General features: G+C 39.5%; 1 protein-coding gene across 1 annotated transcript in view; it reads left to right on the forward strand.

The window, feature by feature from the left end:
• PLD1 (phospholipase D1) overlaps positions 1–25,698 on the forward strand; it is a 228,823-nt gene that overhangs the window by 91,736 nt on the left and 111,389 nt on the right. The window contains exons 2-8 of the mRNA XM_052638648.1: positions 6,336–6,526; positions 6,771–6,898; positions 14,499–14,644; positions 14,859–14,967; positions 16,073–16,138; positions 19,958–20,016; positions 21,119–21,211. Coding sequence (XP_052494608.1) covers positions 6,336–6,526; positions 6,771–6,898; positions 14,499–14,644; positions 14,859–14,967; positions 16,073–16,138; positions 19,958–20,016; positions 21,119–21,211 — 792 coding nt within the window. The remainder of the gene's footprint in view (positions 1–6,335; positions 6,527–6,770; positions 6,899–14,498; positions 14,645–14,858; positions 14,968–16,072; positions 16,139–19,957; positions 20,017–21,118; positions 21,212–25,698) is intronic.

A 25,698-nucleotide genomic window follows, 5' to 3' on the forward strand; every position in this document is an offset into this window, starting at 1 on the left:
TAATTTTTTTGTATAGCGCCTGGCATATAGTACATATTCAGCCAATATTAGCTAATGTTAATATTTATTTTAACATTAATAGGTGTAGTTAATATTATTATTCTTGTAGTTTAGCTAAGGCAATATTTATGCACAAATCTGGTAAGGAAAATATCTGTTCTCTTTGATGTTCTGCTTCCTGATCATGTTGAAAATTAAAGATCAGAAAACTCTAAATTTCTCTGATTTCACTGTTAGATAAGTGTAGGTAATTATAATTAAATGTTCCCTGAAAAGATGTTTAATTCTAGTATTTAAAACCAGAAAGAAAAAAAAAAAGCAAAACCATTTACTTCCCGGATACAGATGCAAATAGAAATAAAACACAGCTGCTGTTATCATTCTATGGGCTCCATCTCTACCTGGTACCAAAAGAGATAATGATCTTGCAGTATATTTATAAGGAGGTAACAAAATAAATCACATTATCTCAAGTGTACACACTGAAGGCTTTATCCTGTTGCTGGTTAAAATAGGCTAAAACTGTGACAACTGCTCACCCACCATTGTAGATTATTTCAGATGAAAGAAATACGGGACAATAAATTATGATTTGACAACACAGGAGTGTCAGTAGCCTTGCAGTTTGATATTCAAGAATAAAACCAGCAGTACAATTGTTGGACAAAAACTCAACACAAAGCAACCATGCATTCAAGTGAAGGCAGTGATGGAGAAATAATTTGGTTCTTTTTCCATTATTAAATGGTAAGATCTTCAAAAAAGCCTGAACAAACCTAGAAAGCCTTTGGGTCAGCTGAATTTCCGTGGAACCTTGTGAAATATTACAAACCATAAAAATAAAGGCTAAGACGAAGTTGAGAAGAGTGTCAGGTTATGTTGTTTCCAAAACTGTAAGGACAGTGGAGCCAATAGGATCACTTAGAGGGGTGGTGATTAAAGCAGAAAGTATCTATTGTTACAGAAGTTTAGCTTATACAAATGACTAATTTATAGACATTCAAGCCCATAAAATAAAATTAATAATTACAAACTTATATAACTAAGTCCATGAGCTTTCAGAGCCAGACAAATCTGTTTTATAAATTCAACACTGACATGACTGAAATAAGCTTAGATAGATTATTTAACTAAATAATCAAGGTTTTGAATGCAAATTATTCAGATTAATCATAAGTACCAGGTAGGATCTTTGTGGGTACTAAATAACATAACTGCTAAAACAGTGCTGCGTGCATAGTAAATACTTGAGGATAAATTATAAGAGGATTCCTTTCTGTTTCTTTTCTCACTCTTAAGCTTTTCACAGATTTATATCCATTTACCTTCCTTACCTGAAACATGATATCTTTTGTTAGACTGATCCAGTAACTCTGTACTATTTATTACAATTAGCTTGCAATGTGTAAATTATTCTCTGTGTATCTTAAATTCAACATGCATTTTTAGCAACATTAACACATTAACATTTTAACATTAACATTTATTCTTTTAACAGTAACACAGTCCAAATGGAAAGTTACTTGAAGCAACCCTTATTTTCCTTCGCTGTTACCCATTAGACTGTTTAATCAATGGAAAATACCTAAAGTCTTGACAGATTCACAAGTAGCAATGATATGATGTAATTTCTTACTGGTTTTTCCTTGTTTCATTTCCTCTTAAGTTTTTCATTACCTTGTATTTTAAATAAAGCAAACCCTGGCTCATTGTTGGCATTTAATAGGTGTCTGTTGAATTGAGAGAGAAGGAATTAAATGTTTTAATTATGGCCAGAGGCACTGACTTCTCATATTCATATGAAAAACTACTTCAGTTAATTTCTTGGGATGGGAAAAGGGTTAAATGGATTACATTGTAAGGAAGACTGAACAATTTATAGCATCTTTTATTTACACTTAAGGTTTTATTGTTAAAGGAATCCTGGAGATGAAATGGCTCAACCTCTTTAATTTATAGAGAAGGAAACCAAGGTCCTGAATTTAAATGGCTGAAGGATGCAAGAGGAATTCATTTATTTTTCTTTACATTTGAGTCAGCTTCTAAAGGGACTTGCTCAAGGGCACTGATTTTACTAAAACTTCCATCTATTTTAGGGGCATTTACATATCTACAAAAAATATACAGAAGATAAACACTATGGTTAAGAACATCAGCTTTTGGGTCAGAGAGACCTGGTTTCAAATTCCTTCTCCATCTCTTACTGGTTATATGACCTTGGACAGATTGTCCAGAGTAATCAAATTATGCAATCTCTCCATGCTTCTCCATATTTCCTTATCAATAAAGAAAGAATGATAAACCCTTGTCCTCTTCAAAGTGGAAATAACAAACCTTCATAGATTTATTATTGATGATAAATATGATAAGGTATATAAAAGATTATCACCAAGCCAGGTGATGGTAAGTAATCAGTATACATCAACTATTATTATAACATGAATTAGAAGTGGGAAAGTTGAAGGGAAGTGATAGAGGCAAAGATAGTCCTGTATTTTGTTAGTAGTGGGCCACTAGTTGGCTCCAGGCTTCTTACAGCCAATATGGAGGAGCAAACTTAGACATATTGAGTCTATTTATCTGGCCAAATCAGAACCTCCCTCCTCTACTCCTTTCTTTGTATTTTTTTTTTTTTTTTTTTATTTTTATTTTTATTTTTTTTAATTTTAAAATCTTTAATTCTTACATGTGTTCCCAAACATGAACCCCCCTCCCACCTCCCTCCCCATAACATCTCTGTGGGTCATCCCCATGCACCAGCCCCAAGCATGCTGTATCCTGCGTCAGACATAGACTAGCGATTCAATTCTTACATGATAGTATACATGATAGAATGCCACTCTCCCATATCATCCCACCCTCTCCCTCTCCCTCTGAGTCCAAAAGTCCGTTATAGACAGCTGCGTCTTTTTCCTGTCTTGCATACAGGGTCGTCATTGCCATCTTTCTAAATTCCGTATATATGTGTTAGTATACTGTATTGGTGTTTTTCTTTCTGGCTTACTTCACTCTGTATAATCGGCTCCAGTTTCGTCCATCTCATCAGAACTGATTCAAATGAATTCTTTTTAACGGCTGAGTAATACTCCATTGTGTATATGTACCACAGCTTTCTTATCCATTCATCTGCTGATGGACATCTAGGTTGTTTCCATGTCCTGGCTATTATAAACAGTGCTGCGATGAACATTGGGGTACATGTGTCTCTTTCAATTCTGGTTTCCTCGGTGTGTATGCCCAGCAGTGGGATTGCTGGGTCATAAGGCAGTTCTATTTGCAATTTTTTAAGGAATCTCCACACTGTTCTCCATAGTGGCTGTACTAGTTTGCATTCCCACCAACAGTGTAGGAGGGTTCCCTTTTCTCCACACCCTCTCCAGCATTTATTGCTTGCAGATTTTTGGATCGCAGCCATTCTGACTGGTGTGAAGTGGTACCTCATTGTGGTTTTGATTTGCATTTCTCTGATAATGAGTGATGTTGAGCATCTTTTCATGTGTTTGTTAGCCATCCGTATGTCTTCTTTGGAGATGTGTCTATTTAGTTCTTTGGCCCATTTTTTGATTGGGTCATTTATTTTTCTGGAATTGAGCTGCATAAGTTGCTTGTATATTTTTGAGATTAGTTGTTTGTCAGTTGCTTCATTTGCTATTATTTTCTCCCATTCAGAAGGCTGTCTTTTCACCTTGCTGATATTTTCCTTTGTTGTGCAGAAGCTTTTAATTTTAATTAGATCCCATTTGTTTATTTTTGCTTTTATTTCCAGAATTCTGGGGGGTGGATCATAGAGGATCCTGCTGTGATTTATGTCTGAGAGTGTTTTGCCTATGTTCTCCTCTAGGAGTTTTATAGTTTCTGGTCTTACATTTAGATCTTTAATCCATTTTGAGTTTATTTTTGTGTGTGGTGTTAGAAAGTGATCTAGTTTCATTCTTTTACAAGTGGTTGACCAGTTTTCCCAGCACCACTTGTTAAAGAGATTGTCTTTACTCCATTGTATATTCTTGCCTCCTTTGTCAAAGATAAGGTGTCCATATGTGTGTGGATTTATCTCTGGGCTTTCTATTTTGTTCCATTGATCTATATGTCTGTCTTTGTGCCAGTACCATACTGTTTTGATGACTGTGGCTTTGTAGTAGAGCCTGAAGTCAGGCAAGTTGATTCCTTTCTTTGTATTTTTATACAATTTCTCTTTCTACCAAACATATCAGTATAGGCTTTAGAGACTTGCTGAGTAACAATAAGGGCTCCCCTAGTCTGCCCAAGACTCTCTCTTAGCATTTCTCACAAAGCCTTCCTCTGCTCCCCACCCCACAGTTCTTGATAGCTCCTGAAGGAGAGAATCCACCTAAGCGTCTTCCACTTAGCACATGCCATTCTCCAAGGCCAAGACTGTGGGGGAGGCCAGGGATGGATTTGAGGCCATGTAAATGGCAACCCACTCCAGTGTTCTTGCCTGGAGAATCCCAGGGATAGGGGAGCCTGGTAGGCTGCTATCTATGGGGTCGCACAGAGTTGGACACGACTGAAGCGACTTAGCAGCAGTAGCAGCAGCAACTTATTTCTCTCATCTGCATTAGAAACTCCTTCCTCCCAGGAACCAGCCTTCTTCATCTTTACATATTCACTCACTCCATCTCACAGTGAGCAGGTGGTGTCCAGTCTTGTTCATCTTTACATATTCACTCCATGTCACAATGAGTAAGTGGTGGATACTCAGTAAATGTTTGTGATTTGCAGTAACAAATGCACCTATGTGGAGGAGTTACTGGTATGGAAGCCCTCCTATTTTTGAGTCTGGTCTGGAGAGATTATTACAACCAATATGGATTTTTCACCCAACTCCAATGACAGCACTCACAGCTGAAATCTCAGTATTTTAAATGAAAAATAAAATCTCTATGAACTCTTCTTCCCTAGCTACTGATGTGCAACGACCTGTGTTATTAAATGTCAGAATGAAATAGAACCAGTTTTCTTAAAAAGAGAGAAGTATAATTCTTGCATTTCTGGTATCTTTTAGAAAAGGTACACTAATCGGTTACCTTCCAGGACACGTACATCACTGTAACTCACGTAAAGTCAGGGCCAAACCTCAAATCTCAAAAAATAGAATACACTCTGCTTGGGATGACTCTTTGTGACCCCATGGACTGTAGACCTCGAGACTCCTCTGTCCATGAAATTCTCCAGGCAACAGTAGTGGAGTGGATTGCCATTCTTTTCTCCAGGGGATCTTCCTGACCCAGGGAGCAAACCTGGGTCTCCTGCGTTGCAGGCAAATTCTTTACTGTCTGAGCCACCCTAGAAGCCCTCTATCACCTGTAGGGGAAATGTATTGATAGAAAGGTTATACTACATAAAAATACTTTTAAAATCTGTATACTGAAATTATTGTAAAATACCCTAAATTTTCTGTAGAAAATATTTAAAGTTAGTTATTTTGATGATATTCTTTCTTTTCATGTTTTTGTTAGAGTGAAGAATCAATTCCTTTTCACTGAAAAAAATGATTTCCAAATCCATCTATCTTGAGTCTCTCCTTACTTAACCACATTTAATAAAATTGGATGAAAGATAATACTGGCACTTATTCAATGTGGTGTTTCTTTTTCTTGCTTGTTTACTTACTTGGTATACAATTAAGTATCTCACTCCAATTTAAATTACAAGCTAGGAATACTTTAAATGTTAAACTGGAAAATAAATTTAAAGATTGTTTGAGCTAATTGGGGCTTACTTAGAGCTAGTGGACTTGTTTCCATATGCTATATGTAAGCCTGGATTCAAATAATAGAATAGGGCTTAGGGTTTTTTTGTTTGTTTGTTTTAAGTAAATTTCTACTGGAGTATAGTTGATTTACAATGATGTGTTAGTTTTTGCTGTATAGCAAAGTGAATCAGTTATACATATACATATATCCACTCTCATTTTCAGATTCAGTCCCCATATAGGTCATTACAGAGTATTGAGTGGAGTTCCCTGTGCTATACAGTAGGTCGTTATTAATTATCTATTTTGTGTATCATAGTGTGTATATGTCAATCCCAATCTCCCAATTTATCCCTCCCTGTCCCCTTTCTCCCTTGGTAACAATAAGTTTTTCTGTGTCTGTGGCTGTATTTCTGTTTTGTAAATAAGTTCATTTGTGCCATTTTTTTTTAGATTCCACATATAAGGAATCTCTTATGATATCTGCCTTTTTCTGTCTGACTTACTTCACTCAGTATGACAATCTCTAGGTCCATCCATGTCGCTGCAAACAGCATTATTTCATTCTCTTTTAAAATTTGACCGAAATAGTAAGCCTGGTAACTCTTTTCTTCTTTCCCAGCCCCTTTGCTTTTACCCTGTCTCAAGCCAACATGTCACTGAAAAATGAGCCAAGAGTAAATACCTCTGCACTGCAGAAAATCGCTGCTGACATGAGTAATTTGATAGAAAACCTGGATACGCGAGAGCTCCACTTTGAGGGAGAGGAGGTAGACTACGATGTGTCTCCCAGCGATCCCAGGATACAGGAAGGTAAAGAGTGATGATCTGAGTGAGGGGTAGAAAGTTTATCATGGTTGCTTGGCAGAACACAGATTTGAAATAACCAGCAAGTGATTGATCATCCTTGCCAATGTCACAACACTGGGCTGAGTTTCACTAGCTGTTTTCTTGTTGTAGCACATTATAATTCTTAAAAAAGATGCCTGTAACAGGCAAGTGATGCTAGTATCATTGTATTCTTATGACAATTTTATTTACTTTTTTTATTTTTTAGTGTATATCCCTTTCTCTGCTGTTTATAAGACTCAAGGATTTAAGGAGCCTAATATACAGACGTATCTCTCCGGCTGCCCAATAAAAGTTCAAGTTCTGGAAGTGGAGCGCTTTACATCTACAAAAAGGGTCAGAGCGTATATGGACTCAACTTGTATTTGTCAATATTTGTGACTTAACACATTGACTTTCATTTTCCTTCCTCCTGGCTATGACTGTCTTTAACTTTCAGTTTGTGTTTATGTTTATCACTTCTGAGTCCTCCTCACCTCAGATTTTTGCATCCTTCTCATTTAGCCTTTATTTCTTGCATGCCTCTTCCCCCATTCTGGAAAAAAAATTTTTTTAAGGTAATTAAGACAGTTTACAAGTATGATACATTGCAAAGTGCCTCTCCTACTCTTCCTCTCTCCCCAATTTTCTGTTCAGTGTGGACTCAGGGGGTATTGCTATTCCACCTAGAATGCCGGTTATAAACCAAGGAAAAGTTTAGCTTTCTTAATACTTGTTCAGTAAGAGAATAATAATGCCACCTGACTCTCAAAAGGAAAACATCTGGGAGGCTGCACGGTCAGTGCCTTTGCCTGGAAGTGCTGCTGAGAGATTTCTTTGCACGTTCTCTGCCACTCTGGTTTGTTCCTTACACCACCCCTTATGTGAGAGTTGGATTGTGAAGAAGGCTGAGCGCTGAAGAATTGATGCTTTTGAACTGTGGTGTTGGAGAAGACTCTTGAGAGTCCCTTGGACTGCAAGGAGATCCAACCAGTCCATTCTGAAGGAGATCAACCCTGGGATTTCTTTGGAAGGAATGATGCTAAAGCTGAAACTCCAGTTCTTTGGTCACCTCATGGGAAGAGTTGACTCATTGGAAAAGACTTTGATGCTGGGAGGGATTGGGGGCAGGAGAAGAAGGGGAAGACAGAGGATGAGATGGCTGGATGACACCACCCCTTAAGCTTCATTCATATGCTTTCTCTTTAAGCTCTGGAAAGGCATTGGGAGTAGGATCTTTTCAACAAGGAACCCTGAACCTCTTGAAGAGGAACTGGACTAGGAGACGCTGTTAGGGTAGTTGTGTTTGCTGTATTCCTGACTGAGTTGCACACTTGTTACGTCTGAGCTTAGAAAACGTTGCTGCAGGCTGGTGGCCTTTGTCCCTTCCAGTTAAGCTCTGACTGGCAGCATAAGGCTGTCGTTGACTTCTGCCTCTGGGGAAGTGGGGAAAAACCTTTCTGCCTGGGGCAGACTCTGGAGGGTCGCCTGTGCTGCCTGCATTTTGGTGGTTTTTCCTGTTGCTCTGACCTGAGCTTTTCCTGGTAGCGCAGACGGTAAAGAGTCTCCTTGCAATGCGGGAGACCCGGGTTCAAGCCCTGGGTCGGGAAGATCCTCTGGAGAAGGAAACGGCGACTCACTCCAGTATTCTTGCCTGGACAATCCCATGGATGGAAGCACCTGGCAGGGAACAGTCCATGGGGTCACAAAGAGTCAGACACAGCTGAGTGACTTCACTTTCATTTTCTGTCCTGACCTACCTGTGCATATCCTAACCTCTAGTTTACAGCCACCTCCGTGTCCAGCTTTCCTTCAGCATCTTCCTGATGAGTTGGGTCCTTATCTCCGATACACCACTGAAAACAACCTACCAAGAAATGTCTCTAAGATGATTTGCCTTGTATCACCTACCAGCATTTAGATTGAGAGGTGATAACATGTGGAATGGGTGAATTTAACTCAGATGCCCATTATAGCTACACTGTGGGCAGGAATCCCTCAGAAGAAATGGAGTAGCCATCATGGTCAGCAAAAGAGTCCAAAATGCAGTACTTGGATGCAATCTCAAAAATGACAGAATGATCTCTGTTCATTTCCAAGGCAAACCATTCATTATCACCGTAATCCAAGTCTATGCCCTAACCAGTAATGCTGAAGAAGCTGAAGTTGAACAGTTCTATGAAGACCTACAAGACCTTGTAGAACTAACACCCAAAAAAGATGTCCTCTTCATTATAGGGGGCTGGAATGCAAAAGTAGGAAGTCAAGAAACACCTGGAGTAACAGGCAAATTTGGCCTTGGAATGCAGAATGAAGCAAGGCAAAGACTAATAGAGTTTTGCCAAGAAAATGCACTGGTCATAGCAAACACCCTCTTCCAACAACACAAACAAGACTCTACTCATGGACATCACCAGATGGTCAACACCAAAATCAGATTGATTATATTCTTTGCAGCCAAAGATGGAGAAGCTCAATACAGTCAGCAAAAACAAGACTAGGAGCTGACTGTGGCTCAGATCATGAACTCCTTATTGTCAAATGCAGACTTAAATTGAAGAAAGTAGGGAAAACCGCTAGACCATTTAGGTATGACCTAAATCAAATCTCCTTTATGATTATACAGTGGAAGTGAGAAATAGATTTAAGGGCCTAGATCTGATAGATAGAGTGCCTGATGAACTATGGACCAAGGTTTGTGACATTGTACAGGAGACAGGGATCAAGACCATCCCCATGGAAAAGAAATGCAAAACAAGCAAAATGGCTGTCTGGGGAGGCCTTACAGATAGCTGTGGAAAGAAGAGAAGTGAAAAGCAAAGGAGAAAAGGAAAGATATAAGCATCTGAATGCAGAGTTCCAAAGAATAGCAAGGAGAGATAAGAAAGCCTTCCTCAGTGATCAGTGCAAAGAAATAGAGGAAAAGAACAGAATGGGACTAGAGATCTCTTCAAGAAAATTAGAGATACCAAGGGAACATTTCATGCAAAGATGGGCTCGATAAAGGACAGAAATGGTATGGGCCTAACAGAAGCAGAAGATATTAAGAAGAGGTGGAAAGAATACACAGAAGAACTGTACAAAAAAGATCTTCACGAGCCAGATAATCACAATGGTGTGATCACTCATCTAGAGCCAGACATCCTGGAATGTGAAGTCAAGTGGGCCTTAGAAAGCATCACTACGAACAAAGCTAGTGGAGATGATGGAATTCCAGTTGAGCTGTTTCAAATCCTGAAAGATGATGCTGTGAAAGTGCTGCACTCAATATGCCAGCAAATTTGGAAAATTCAGCAGTGGCCACAGGACTGGAAAAGGTCAGTTTTCATTCCAATCCCAAAGCGAGGCAATGCCAAAGAATGCTCAAACTACCGCACAATTGCACTCATCTCACATGCTAGTAAAGTAATGCTCAAAATTCTCCAAGCCAGGCTTCAACAATGTGTAAACCGTGAACTTCCTGATGTTCAAGCTGGTTTTAGAAAAGGCAGAGGAACCAGGGATCAAATTGCCAACATCCGCTGGATCATGGAAAAAGCAAGAGAGTTCCAGAAAAACATCTATTTCTGCTTTATTGACTATGCCAAATCCTTTGACTATGTGGATCACAACAAACTGTGGAAAATTCTGAAAGAGATGGGAATACCAGACCACCTGACCTGCCTCTTGAGAAATCTGTATGCAGGTCAGGAAGCAACAGTTAGAACTGGACATGGAACAACAGACTGGTTCCAAATAGGAAAAGGAGTACGTCAAGGCTGTATATTGTCACCCTGCTTATTTAACTTCTATGCAGAGTACATCATGAGAAACGCTGGACTGGAAGAAACACAAGCTGGAATCAAGATTGCCGGGAGAAATATCAATAACCTCAGATGTGCAGATGACACCACCCTTATGTCAGAAAGTGAAGAGGAACTCAAAAGCCTCTTGATGAAAGAGGAGAGTGAAAATGTTGGCTTAAAGCTCAACATTCAGAAAACAAAGATCATGGCATCCGGTTCCATCACTTCATGGGAAATAGATGGGGAAACAGTGGAAACAGTGTCAGACTTTATTTTGGGGGGCTCCAAAATCACTGTAGATGGTGACTGCAGCCATGAAATTAAAAGACACTTACTCCTTGGAAGAAAAGTTATGACCAACCTAGATAGCATATTCAAAAGCAGAGACATTGCCAACTAAGGTCCGTCTAGTCAAGGCTATGGTTTTTCCAGTGGTCATGTATGGATGTGAGAGTTGGACTGTGAAGAAGGCTGAGTGCTGAAGAATTGATGCTTTTGAACTGCGGTGTTGGAGAAGACCCTTGATAGTCCCTTGGACTGCAAGGAGATCCAACCAGTCCATTCTGAAGGAGATCAGCCCTGGGTGTTCTTTGGAAGGAATGATGCTAAAGCTGAAACTCCAGTACTTTGGCCACCTCATGCAAAGAGTTGACTCATTGGAAAAGACTCTGATGCTGGGAGGGACTGGGGGCAGGAGGAGTAGGGGACAACAGAGGATGAGATGGCTGGATGGCATCACTGACTCGATGGGCGTGAGTGTGAGTGAACTCCGGGAGTTGGTGATGGACAGGGAGGCCTGGCATGCTGCAATTCATGGGGTCACAGAGAGTCGGACATGACTGAGCGACTGAACTGAACTGAACTGAACATGTGGAGGTTAAATGCACAGATTACAGAGCCAAACCATGTCGTTTAATTCCTGCCTTTGTATTGTGACCCCTAGCCAGTATTTAACATCTCTGTGTTTCAGTGTCCTCATCTGAATAATGGGTATAATAGTACATATCTTATAGGTTTGTTATGAGGATTTAGTAATAATTATAAATGGTATTGTATAATATGGACTTCCCTGGTGACTCAGATGGTAAAGCATCAGCCTGATATGCAGGAGACTTGTGTTCAATCCCTGGGTTGGGAAGATCCCTTGGAGAAGGGAATGGCTATTTAATAATAATAATAATACATGGTATTGTATAATACCAGAATATAATATATTGTATTATACAAGTATATACTATATAATACTGTGTATTATTATTACTACGTATCTCCTACATTATTCATGGAAATAAATATTCAAGCCACCAAACCAGGACTTCTCTTTGCTCATACTTTTTTTTTCTATTAGTAAAATAAGTTTAGTTCTATTCTTTTTTTATATATATTAAAATTTTTATTTTAGATCCTAGTTTCTAAAGTATAGTTGATTTCCAATATTATATTAATTTCACACTTCAGTTCAGTTCAGTCACTCAGTCGTGTCCAACTCTTTGTGACCCCATGGACTGCAGCATGCCACGCTTCCCTGTCCTTCACCAACTCCCGGAACTTGCTCAAATTCATCACCATTGCATCGGTGATGCCATCTACCCATCTTATCTGCTGTCGTCCCCTCTCCTCCTGCCTTCAATCTTTCCCTCGTCAGGGTCTTTTCCAGTGAGTCAGTTTTTCACATCAGGTGGCCAAAGTATTGGAGTTTCCGCTTCACCAGTCCTTTCAATGAATATGCAGAGTTGACTTCCTTTGGGATTAACTGGTTCGATCTCCTTGAAGTTCAAGAGACTCTCAAGAGTTAATTGATTTCACATTTTGTTTTAAATCTTAGTCTGTGTAGGAAGAGCTAAGGATCCTCCTTGTCCTACTTAGTGTTTAGTTTACTAGGAAATATGAACTGACTCCATGTAGTTTGAATGTCATTCAGGTAAATAAAAATAACACCTTTCCATGACTGAATCTGTTCTGTGTGCCGGCTCATGGTAGGCGCTTCTCTGTTCACTCTCATGACAGCCCCCTAAGGACAGATGCTACTACCCACCCTCCCCAGCAGGAGGTCTCCCACGTGTCCTTCCTGTTCCTCCTCCCTCCCTTTGCTCTGCCTCTCGAGACTCCCCTGCCCTTGTCCTCTAGCAAGCTCCTGCCATGGAGAGCCCAGACCCAGCTCACTCTGGGCTGGATGCATCCCTTGACCTAGGCACTCCCCACACACACACCCAAGGTAGCAAGTGGCCCTCTCCTTCCTGCTCCAGCACCTGGTCGTACCCTTTGTCCCTTGAGAATGAGGTGTGCCTTCCTGAGTCCCAGGTTACTGTCCTTGTGATTTCCTTCCTCTTATCACGCCTTCATGGGCAGTCCCTTTATTACAACTTCTCACACTATTCCAATTCCAAAGCATTCCGATAATTCTGCTGAGATATTATCTGACTGAAGTGATGCTTGGTTAAAGCTTCATAGCTAGTAAGCTGTACCAGGCAATTTCAAACCTTTAGATGCTTCAAAAAGGATGGGACAGGCAGTTGCCATTGCCCCACACTGTCTTAGAATGGCTACGAATTGTCCAGAATTCTTGGTTTATGTGTGAGGGATAGAACTTGACATTTGTAATGTTTTTAAGTATTCAGTTTTGTTAGATTGGGAAATATAATCCTAGAATATGTGGCGGCTTGCATAAATTGTATAGTTGTTCTCATTTATTTGACTTGTCTTAAACTGAGCATTTTTCACTCAAATGCAGAGTTTCTGGTCACTCTGAGTTCTCCTGCATCCTTCTTTGTGAGACACGATGCAGCGTGATGCCTGTAATGTTGGTCAAGGTGAAAGGCAGCATATAATATTAGACCCCGGAACTGGGTCCTTTTGACTTCTGGCTATAGTCATTGTCATGGATCCCAACTGGAGGCAAAGCAGGAAATAGATTTGAGTGTTTGCCAGTGATATATTTGGATTCTAGACCTAAGAGCACAAGTTACGTTGATTCTGGGCTCATTTTTTTTAAAATTAATTTATTTTTTGGCCACACAGTAGGGCAGTGGGATCTTAGTTCCCTAGCCAGGAATCAGATTTGCTCCCCATGCATTAGAAGCACAGAGTCTTAACCACTGGACCACCAGGGAAGTCCCCTGAGGCTCATTTCTTTATACTACAGTTATACAGAGTGGTCACACTTTAGAAGTGACATTGCAGAATGTACCAAACATCGGTAATGAATGGCACCAGGCGTGGTCACCCATTGGGTTACTGATACCAAAGCCTGGATAAACTAGCAAAGGAGGAGACATTTACTGTTTCTTGCCCCAACACCTGTCAACACATATGGGGCCTGATTCTCCCAGTAGGGGCCAGTGTCCTCTAGGTGGTCCAGTGTCCATTACCCTCGCTTACTCCCCACACACCATGGGAACTTTCAAGATCTCCTGTGCTTTATAAATCTCTCTCCATCTTCTGACACTTTTTGCTTTATCAAAACTTTTATCCCTCAGGTCTGTTAGTGCTTCTGATTGAATCACTAGTTGCCAAGATATATATATCTGCATTTTAAGAAGAAATATTTTTTAAATGTTAAGTGGAAACTCATCCTAGTTAAGTAGTTGGGGAAATATTCTGTGTGTAGGAAGATCATTTGTCCTTTTCCTTCTAATCATCCTGTACCTTCCTAGTCACTGGTGTAGCTAAGGGACAGAGAGCTATTGTAGACCAGGATGGACCTCTCAAGGCATTTCAGAAGGAGAGGGCATTAGTGTCATTTGTGAAGAGCAAAACTGCACTAAGATTGTGCTCCAGAATGGAACTCATTTCCTTCAGCTTCCCTCTCACCCCCTGCGTTGTCTGTTCACTGCTTGGACAATCTCTTGATGGCTAATTAGGGCTTTCACTCATTGTCTCTTTTACCTGGCTTCTTGTTTCAGAGGTATGTCTGTGTGTCTTTGTATTTAGAACAATAAGATTTGTGGAGATTTGATTTGATATGTCAGTTTGTCTTGCATATATCATAAGATGAATATTTAAGAGAATATTACTTCTGTAATCAGTCATTTTAAAAAAACATTTTGCTTCCTTACTTATACAAAATAAGTAAGCTGGATTTAAAGGTACTTCCATGTTACTTTTTAATTAGCTATTGTACACAGAGAGATGTTGTTACCTAAAATATCAACCATTTTTATTTACCACTATAGGTACCAAGCATCAATCTTTACACTATTGAATTAACACATGGGGAATTTAAATGGCAAGTGAAGAGGAAGTTCAAGCACTTTCAAGAATTTCACAGAGAACTACTCAAGTACAAAGCCTTTATCCGAATCCCCATTCCCACCAGAAGGTAACCCAGAATTGATCATAAAATTATCCCAGTATATGGGTTGGATAGAAAGAATATTTTGGTTCATATTATTGGTTATCTAGTCCATTGTTGCTAGATATTTCTTTTTATTAAATAGACTCTTCTAAAAATAAACCATCTCATGAAAAATACTATGAGAGTCACGGTTCAAATAATAATAAATATTTACATTGTGTGTGTGTGTGCATTTTAGACACACGTTTAGAAGACAGAATGTCAAAGAAGAGCCTCGAGAGATGCCAGCTTTGCCCCGCACATCTGAAAACATGATCCGACAAGAAGAACAGTTCTTTAGTAGAAGGGTAAGCGCTTTCACTCTTCTGTTGTTCTGAACAAACTTCTGGTGCACTGTAGAAAGATGGCATTGACTGAAGGTTGAGGTGGGCCTCGATGCAATTTCCCTTACCCACTGATCCATCACTTAGGCTGGTTTACCTCTCGGGAACTAATTAGGGAAGGCTTCTTCCCCAAGCCACTCTGGCCCTGGGGAGGTTGCATTTCCCCAAGGAGGAAGAGGGTTCTCCATCAGGAGTGATTTTATGAGGAAGCTGCACTCCCTGCAGGAAACTTTTGGGGTTCATTGTGAGTCAAGACTGAGCTCATAGTTGAGGGCTTTGAGATCTACTCTTTTAAAATAATCTATTTCCATATATTTGCTTCAGAATCTATGGTGGCTTATCCTAAATATATGTAAACTCTCATTCCCAGACCATAGATGGAGCAGGGAGGGTCTGAGAAGAGTAGGACAGAGTACAGACACATACAGCAGGACAGACACCTCAGGACAGGGGACACTTCTGCCCACTCGGCTTCAGTGATATGGTGCTGCTTAGGGCAGAAGATTAATTCATTTTTAAATTGAATTAACAATTAAATGTCAGTGTTGGGGGCTTCCCTGGTGGCTCAGTCGTTAAGAATATTCCTGCTAATGCAGGAAACATGGGTTCATTCCCTGAGCTGGGAAAATCTCACATGCCTCAAGCAGCTAAGCCCATGTGCCACAACTGCTGAGCCTGTGCTCTGGAGCTTGGGGGCCACAACTGCCGAAGCCCATGTGCCCTGGAGTCTGTGCTCTGCAACAAGACAAGCCACTGTGATGCGAAGCCTGTGCACCGAACTAGAAAACAGCCCCCGCTTGCCACAGTTAGAGGAAACCCCAGGCAGCAACAAAGGCCCAGCGCAGCCAAAAATAAATAAAAAAAATTTTTTTTTTAATGTCGGGTGTTTTTTGTAATCTGGAACTTTTATGTTTTGAAAGAGACGTGTTCAATGTTCCCTGTCCAGTGATAACATTAATGAGTAATTGAATGACTTACTGAAGATGGAAGGATCGTGCCATTGTCATTAACTGCTTACATTTTCCTTTAAGTATGATGGTATCTTTAATCTGAAATATATGTATTACAGAAACAGCTGGAAGATTACTTGACAAAGTTACTAAAAATGCCCATGTATAGAAACTATCATGCAACAGTAAGTACTTTTCAGAAGTAATTTTATAAAATTGTAAAGTGTCAGCTACATTTTAGATCATTTTATTAACACAAGTGCTTGTCCACTTCTGCATTATTCTTTGAGTTAAACTAAACTAAATAAAATGAATACAAAATTGATTTTATTGTATAGCACAGAGACCTATAGTCAGTCTTCTATGATAAATCATAATGGAAAAGAATATTTTAAAAAAGAATGTCTATATGTGTACCACTAAATCACTTTGCTGTACAGAGAGATTGGGATGACATTGTAAATCAACTATACTTCAATAAAAACGTAAAATTAAAAAATAGGAAAACAAAATTGATTTGACAGCAAGGATCCAGTTTAGGGTGATGCTATTTTTAAAATATCAACTATGATAATTAATATAACAATAAATTGAAATGAACTTGAAATACTACTAAAGATTATCTAGAAATCAACCTCCTTCACTCCTCAGGCTTTCAGAGGAGAAAATGCCAAAATGCATTTCTAACACTGAAGAAAAAAACCATTGAGTAGTAAGTGATGAAGACAGCTGAACAGAGTTGAATACCCAAAGACTGTGCTGTAATTACCATCTGACTGGCCTGTGATGCCCATAGCAGGCCTGTCTTTTCATGTGAAAGTGAGAAGCATGGGAAACGCTAAGGAGAGGAAAATCTCTTGAGAATTCTGAGAAAAGAGAGGAGAGGTGGTGGGGCTTAGAAACAACTGCAGAGGTTACGTTTGGGAGGCACTTAACTGGCAAGCAGGACTGAAGTGGGCTTTACAGAAGGTATCAGAAAACAAGAGCTCTGCCTTCAGAGGCCCTTGAAGGTGGGGTTAGATATTTAAAGGGTTAGCTTCCGTTATCCAAAGGTATCATTGAGAGGTTATCATTTGAGAGGGTTATCATTGAGAGGACACCGGATTGTTAGAGTTTGCACCTGTGTATGTATAAACTGTACTGCTGTGGAGCATGACCATGTGTATATGGTGTATATGTAGAATTTCAGAGTAGGTGCGGTTATGATCCGGCCTCTGGTTTAGAGAATAGCATGAACAGGTGAACAGAAAGAGCGAAGCCCTCTGTATTTAGGAAAGGAAGCAAGAGTGCCTTGACTTTCCGGAGTTTTCTTGCTGCCCTATAGATGCCTGCCTCTGTTATTTGGAGCCGGGCAGGGCGTGCACCCAGCTGGTCCCCTTCATACACAAATGACCTGGGACTGGAAAACCTTCTGCAGCAGCTTGCACTGTGACATTTGATGGTCTTAAAGGAGCTTCTGTGGTTTCAGAGTCCTAAAGAAGAGCTTCCCCAGCAATTTGGGTTCAACCAGAGACTCTCAAGAGAAGGCTAATGGGAAATATTTCTTCCCTTCTAGAACTCAGGAATGTGCTTCTTTGAAGGAACATAATGAATAAGGATGTTACTTCTATTATTACTAAAAATGGGAGTCTAATGTTGGTTTTAAAATGTTTACTTTTATTCAAATGTTCATATTAACTTCCTTTCCAATCATAAGAATCTTTTAAGAGCTGAGCCATGTTGTATTTAGATACGCCAGTGTCTTCTAAACATTTCCTTTGGAAAGGGAAAACTAGTTACAACTGATAAAAAAAAAATGAGAAGTAACATATATTTATTCAGTTTTGCTTTTTGGCCATGCCTCATGGCTTGCAGGACCTTAGTTCCCCTAGAATTCCCCCTGGAACTGAATCCAGGGCCCCAGCAGTGAAAGCACCAAGTCCTAAACACTGGCCTGCCAAGGAACTCCCTCATTTTTTTTTTTTTTGGAACTCCCTCATTTTTAATGGCTACTTAGATTATTCTCCCCAGGAGTGGTATTCTCCAAAAGGCTTCAAGCGTAGGATACCGTTTTATCTGTCTGAACATTATTTTCCTCTCACACTAATGATAATCTGACTTGGAGACTAGCTTGCAGGGCTCTGCCTGATACTTGTGAAAACAGATTGGCATCCGTGTGTCTCTTTCGATAATTGTGAGACATATTCAAATTTCTGTCTGCAAAAAGCAGATAGAAATATTAAAATCATTTTAATAGAATCATATATAATTAATTTATGTTTTTACAAGCATAAGACTAGCCCCAGAAATTTTGAGAAATTATTTTCTCCTGGGTTTGTTACTTGTCCTTTAGCATGGGAACCCTTTGGTCCCCTATTTTCCTAGCATTTAAATTTAAAAAGTTCTTTTGGAAAGACAAAGGATATTGATTAGTACATTATTTAGAGATCAATAGCCCAATGGAATATTGTCAGACTAAATTAATCATTAAATTCTTATTCCTGAGATTTGCCTGCTCACGTTGAGAATAGGATTTTTATCACTGAAGATGCATTGAGATATTTGGGCAATACAATGTTTGTTAAATTTCAAATTGTATTATTTAGGTTTGTTTCTAAATTGACTTGGTCACATTTGTTTTCAATCCCATAAATCTATATTAGAATATTTATTGCCAAGGATTTTTTTTCTATAATAGTACTAGTTCTTTATTCAAATTTCTCTTTAGTAAAACATTAGGATAAATTTGAATTTTTTCTTAATACACAGCTTTAAATTTTCCACATTGCTAATGTGTGTTTTTTTATTTAGATGAAATTCTCTACATTTAGCATATTTTATATGATATTCTGAAGTTATGGTTTCTGAATTATTTCAAATAATATTCCTGTTGTCAATGATTTGATAATAGCTATATGTGCATAAGAAAATATCCAAGTATTAGAGGAATAGTTTCCCTGATTTTTGCTTTTCATTTCCTATTCTTCTGTTCAGCTAGTCTCTGACTTTGCATAAATTAGTTACACCTCTGGAGAAGTTTCTTCCAGTATAAACTAGGATTAGTATTTTTCTCTCTGCTCCCTAGAGATAAAATGAGAAATTCTGGCTTAGGATTTCAAGACATTTCAAATTCTATGGCTTAAAGTCTGTAATATCATTTCTAATAACCTATGTATTTCTATATTTTCCAATTAGAATACATTTCCACAGATCAGAATTTTAAAATGTATGATACCGAATCACCATGTTTGATGTAAGAAGTAAAATATAAAGACCTTGACTTTCAAAATCCTCATAAAAAGTGCTATGTGAGAATATGTTTGATCTGAGGTTTTTAAAGATATTTAAATCCTTTGAATTTTAAAGACGTCTTCCAGTCACCCTAAGAAAGAAAATCAATTGGACCTCACAATACTGACAGCTTTGAGAGATGTGTAATTTTTTCTTACAAGGTTAATATTAGGCAGTCACAATCACATAAACAAAACTTCAAAGGAAAATTGTTATAGTTCATTTTATTAATCCCATTTATAAGCCCAGATCAAACGCCATTTTCTCTGCAAGGTCCCATTAGCTAGGGAGCGGTCATCCTCTCCCTGCACCTCTATTAACAACTACTTTCACGTGTAACTGTCACAGTTCTTCCCACAGAACTTGATTGATGTGGACTGTTTTCTGTGTCTGGTCTCTCCTCTGCCTCCTAATGCCAGGAGTGTATCTTTTTGTCTTTGGTTTTCTATTTCTTTTTGGTTGTCTATGGTCTACTATTGTTGGCAGGTCTCACCATGACCTTCTTGAGCACTTTGTCTCTACATCTTAGAGCACATGTCACTATCTTGATTGTGTTTAAATTGTGTATATCCTTCTAAAAAATACTTTTTCAGGGCAGTGCCATTGTGATCTGTGTCATCTGTAGAGTACCCCAGATGTGCTTATACATGGAGATACATAATATTTTTTGAATGCCTGAATTTTTCCTCTTCATTTTTTGCTTTCTAACATACGGATATTGGGCCTCTTTTCAGACAGAATTTCTTGATATAAGCCAGCTGTCTTTCATCCATGATTTGGGACCAAAGGGCATGTAAGTTTCAGTATTGGATCTCTAAGGAGAAGTATGAAAAGTTGATGAGCATTGTAGCCTTTGATTTATTGGTGTACCAAGGTGATGGAGCTCCCCTGGCTTCACTGTTTCCTTCCCAACAGAGTCAGAGCAACTGCGGGACCTATTTATACAAAACAGAATATCTTGCTACATTAAACAAAGGTGCCAACTGCTCTGCACTCCTTCTCCTCTTACCCCACAGTAGCGGGTGTTTAACAGAGATAACAAATACGATGTGTGCAAGAGTGCATTAAAAATCAAATATACAAGATCCCTTCTTTTTATCACATATAAAAGTTAGCTATTTACCATTTATTTTATTGACTAAAAGTAATACTGTATAAAATGTATGTTATGTAACAAGATTGAAATTTACTTAATGCTTATCTTCTGATGGGCTACAGTCCATGGGGTAGCAAAGAATTGGCCACAGCTGAGCGATGGAGCACATCCTTCATGATATGAGAGCTTGATATTACAAAGAGTTTAACTTTTCTAGTCAAGAACATTGTTGGTAGTTCTTTTAATTTTTTGTTTGTTTGGTTGGTTGGTTGGCCATTATTGTTTTTTCACATCTTTCAGAGTTAGGATATTTCTCCTGCCAAAGTAATGGCTTTGCTTTACTTCTTTGACATGGATTGGTCCTAGAATTGTAGGTGAAGGGATGCAGAAATACCCTGGAATCTGTGGGTGAGCATTCTCAATGATCTCCATAGCAGATGAACCTTCCCCGTGCCGGCATTTGGCAACATGTGGGCTCTTTTTCAGGCTGTCATGGTGGCTGGGAGAATGCTCAGCATTTAGAGCCGGAAGCTGGGATGCTTAAGGTCCTGCTGTGTGTGCGGTATGCTGTCCCCACTGCCAACAGGCCTACATCCACCAGCGTGCTTTTAAAGATTGGCTTTGGAGTTCTGAGCCTAGTTAACATAGCATTGACCTATTTGACAGTAAAAGCAGAAAAAGTAGAGAGGTGGGGCATGGGAGAACAGAACAGTTTATTTAGTTCCCAATTATAAGGCTATATCAGCTAAGTGTGAACTGGAAGTTTAAAGATGATGGGTTAACTTAATGTCTCTTTCAGAGAAGGTATGATAATGAAAAGATCCGGAGGGCACAGAATACCAGGCCTGAATTGCTGTGGCCAGGGAAGAGCCTGCTATCGGTGGGCAAAAAGGTGAGACTTGAGAGTTTTGTGTGTTTGTCTTAATAAACTGAGTATTGGGGGAGTTTTTATATTCTAGTTTTCAATTATAAATCTTTGAAAGTCATGGCAGAGCAAATTTTAAATTATTTTTAAGTTCCAGGTTTCAGCTCTATTTAAACACTCTACTCAAAATTGCACTTGTAAGCAGAGTATGCCAATCACATACATAAAAACCCAATGGGCCATAGGGTTCAAAAATTGGTCAGCCAGGGAACATAGACAGTGGCCAATTAGCACAATCCATCATGCTTAACATCACTAGTCATTAGGGGAAGATAAATCAAAACCACAGTGATCTACAACTTTACAGCCACCAGGATGGCTGTGATAAGCAAATTGGACAATAGCAAGTGTTGGCAAGGCTGTAGAGAAATCAGAACCCTCATACATTGCTGGTGCATCATGTAAAATGATACAGCCAGTTTGGAAAACAGGGTGGCAGTTCCTCAAAATGTTAAACATACAGTTACCACATACCCCAGACATTTCCAAACAGAACTGAACAAATATATCTCCATTAAAACTTTTTCATGAATGTTCATAGCAGCATTATTCAGAGTAGCCAAAAAGTGTAAAAAGCCCAAATGTCCATCCCCTGATGAGTGGTTAACCAAAATATGGTACAGCCCTGTGATGGAATATTATTTGGTCATAAAAATGAATGAAGAATACTAAAGGATATGGGATTTCTTTTCTGGAAAATATCTGGAATTAGATGACCATGGTGGTTGCACAAATTTGTGAATATATTAAAACCACTAAATTGTACATTTTCAAGGGATGAATTATATGGTTTTTTAAAATTATATTTGAATATTTTTTAATTTTAATGAAAAAAAGAAATGAAAGACTGATAAATGTTGTCATATGAATTAACTTGGAAACATTACACTAAGTGAAAAAGAAACAGCTACAGAAGGTCACATATTATATGATTCCATTCACATGAAAGGTTTAGAATCAGTAAATCTGTAGGGACAGAGTATATTCATGGTTTCCAAGGGCTGTGGCACAAGGGGAATGGGGAGTTACTGTTACTGGGTGTGGAATTCTTTTTTTTAAATTAATTTATTTGTTTTAATTGGAGGCTAATTACTTTACAATATTCTAGTGGTTTTTGCCATACATTAATGTGGCTGGATGGCATCACTGACTCGATGGACATGAGTCTGAGTGAACTCCGGGAGTTGCTGATGGACAGGGAGGCCTGGCGTGCTGCAATTCATGGGGTCGCAAAGAGTCGGACACGACTGAGCGACTGAACTGAACTGAACTGAACTAAATGTGAATCAGCCATGGGTGTACATGTGTCCCCCATCCCGAAACCCCCTCCCACCTTCCTCCCCATCCCATCCCTCAGGGTCATCCCAGTGCACTGGCCCTGAGCACCCTGTCTCATGCATCGAACCTGGACTGGTGATCTGTTTCACATATGATAATATACATGTTTCAACGCTATTCTCTCAAATCATCCCACCCTTGCCTGCTCCCACAGAGTCCAAAGGTCTGTTCTTTATGTCTGTGTCTCTTTTGCTGTCTCACATGTAGGGTCATTGTTACCATCTTTCTAGATTCCATATATATGCGTTAGTATACGGTATTGGTGTTTTTCTTTCCGACTTACTTCACTCTGTATAATAGGCTCCAGTTTCATCCATCTCATTAGAACTGATTCAAATGCATTCTTTTTAATGGCTGAGTAATACTCCATTGTGTATATGTACCACAGCTTTCTTATCCATTCATCTGCCGATGGACATCTAGGTTGCTTCCGTGTCCTGGCTATTGTAAACAGTGCTGCAATGAACGCTGGTGTTCATGTGTCTCTTTCAATTCTGGTTTCCTCGGTGTGTATGCCCAGCAGTGGGATTGCTGGGTTGTATGTCAGTTGTATTTCCAGTTTTTTAAGGAATCTCCACACTGTTCTCCATAGTGGCTGTACTAGTTTGCATTTGGATGTAGAATTCTTTTGGGGTGATGAAAATATTCTGGAATTATATATTAATGGTGACAGCATGCAAATTTACAAATATAGTAAACTAAAATACACTAAGACCCACTAAACTATACATAAAAAAATAAACCAAAAAAAAAAGGTAGTGTTCAGGGGTAATTTTAGAGTTATATTTGTGAGGATGTATATTGTGATAAGTGTGATATAGACAGAAAACTTTAATTCATGTCCTATGTCCTGTCTAATTAAAGACTCCTTAGAGAGGAGTATTTTTATCTCATTCTTATTTGTTCCTCAAAGCATCTATGACAATGTTTTTAACATAATAGACAACAGCTATTTGTTCCAATAATAATTTACTGGAATTTTAACAACTATTAAGAGATGTTTGTTATTTTTCTAACCTTGAAAAAAAATATGAACTCATGTGTAAAGAGGAAATTATGTGTGAGTTGAAGATAAATAAGCTTAAAACTAGGATCTTTAAATGTGTATTTCAGATACATTGCCAACCAAAAATACCATTAGATCGGTTTCTTATTTTCTGGGTTTTTAAAAAATAGAAGAAATTACAAGGGAAAGATCAAGAGATTAAGCTAGAGGAAGTTGAGGATTTCTATATAACAAAAAACAAAAGATTTTTTAACTACAATAAACAGGGGACTAGTAGATTAGACAATATTTGTTTTCAAATAAACTTCTGTAATTTATTTAAATGTCCCCAGAAACTTGGGGTATAAGTAACATCACAGGAAATTCAGAGACCCCCACTTGAAGTAGCTTCCCACCCTCTCCTACCTGCAGTGGTACAGAACCCTGGGGAACGGTGCGTGCCAAGCCAGGAGGGGAGCAGAGCATGAGCCAGCCTGCTCCTGCCGTTATGAACTTCCCTGGTAAAGAATCTGCCTGCAGTGCACGAGACCTGAGTTCTATCCCTGGGTCAGGAAGACCCCCTGGAAAAGGAAATAGCAGCCTACTCCAGTATTCTTGCCTGGAGAATTCCACAGACAGAGGAGCCTGGCGGGCTCCAGCCCATGGGGTCGCAGAGAGTTGGATACGACTAAGCAACCAACACTTTGACTTCCTGCCCTTGCTTCCTGATCCACACCATGCCTCTTGGGGAGGCAGGACCTCCAAACCACTGAGGCCCTGGCACAGATTCCTCTTGCCTACGCCCTGGTCATCAGCTTTGCCTAAGGTTGCTACTAAGTGTTGAGTATGGCTTTTGGGCTGCAAGCACTGGTGAGTCTTTGACTGAAGACTTGCTCTGGGCTGCCTGAGCAGAGTAGGCTGGAGGCATTTGCAGGCCCTAGCAACAACCTAAAGCCAAGAGCTGGTGGGAGTCCAGCCCCCTCACCCCTCAGGTAGGGTGATTCTCCAGCAAACTCTGCACTGTCTTGCGAGGTTCCCTGGAAGATTTGCAGCACAGCTGCCCGCAATCCAGTGCGTGAAAACACATCCTTGATGACTCCCTTCCTGCTCTTGCTTCCTGTCCTTCCCTTCCTCTGCTTCCTACTAAGCTCCCTAATAAGTACCTTTACAAACCGCTTTCATTGCCATCCTTGTCTCAGAGTTGACTTCTAGAGCAACCCAACCTAAGACATCTGCTCAAGAAATGGAAGCCTGGATCTGGTCCATTCTGTCATTTATTGAGTGCCTAATGTTTGCCAGGCTGTGTTCTAGCCACAGTAAGAACAGCGGTGAACAAGGCCACGTCCCTGCCCTCACAGAGCACTATTGGAGGAGATCACAGACAGTGGAGAAGCCGACAAGCAGCATGAATGGTGTTAGCACAAGTGTTGATCAGAGCTTTGAAAGAAAAAGAAGGTGATGGGACAGTCAGGGACACGAGGACTTCAGACGGAGGCTTTAGCTACAGAAGTCAAGGAACTGACCTTTGAGTTGTAACCTCTGTGAGAAGGGGCAGCCCAAAAAGATAGAAGGGGGAGGCTTCGTTATATAAAGGAAATATACCTCCCCCACTTTTTAAAGTCTGATATATCAGATTTCAGTCTTCCCTGGTGGCTCGGTGGGTAAAGAATCTGTCTACGATACAGGAGACACAGGAGATGTGAGTTCAATCCCTGGGTCAGGAAGGCCCCCTGGAGGAGGGCATGACAACCCACTCCAGTATTCTTGCCTGGAGAATCCCATGGACAGAAGAGCCTGGTGGGCTACAGTCCATGGTGTTGCAAAGAGTGGGACACAACTGAAGTGACTGAACATGCATATCAGACTTCAGCCAGAACAATCTAAAAAGATATGATCTTCCCTAGAATAAAATGTCTCTTCATTTTAATTTCTATAAATTTTTCCCTAAAACTTAAAGCCTTAGTTCCATATTAATAAGTATTCCCTGAGTTACATTCATGGGGTATAAAATGTCAGTACCAAACAAAAATGATAAGATGTAGCTGACAAATTTTGTTTGGAAAATTTCCCACACTAGAAGACTGCTGCTGCTGCTAAGTCACTTCAGTCGTGTCCGACTCTGTGCAACCCC

The sequence above is a fragment of the Budorcas taxicolor genome, chromosome 1 (genome assembly GCF_023091745.1).
Source record: "Budorcas taxicolor isolate Tak-1 chromosome 1, Takin1.1, whole genome shotgun sequence".
NCBI classification, from domain to species: domain Eukaryota; kingdom Metazoa; phylum Chordata; class Mammalia; order Artiodactyla; family Bovidae; genus Budorcas; species Budorcas taxicolor.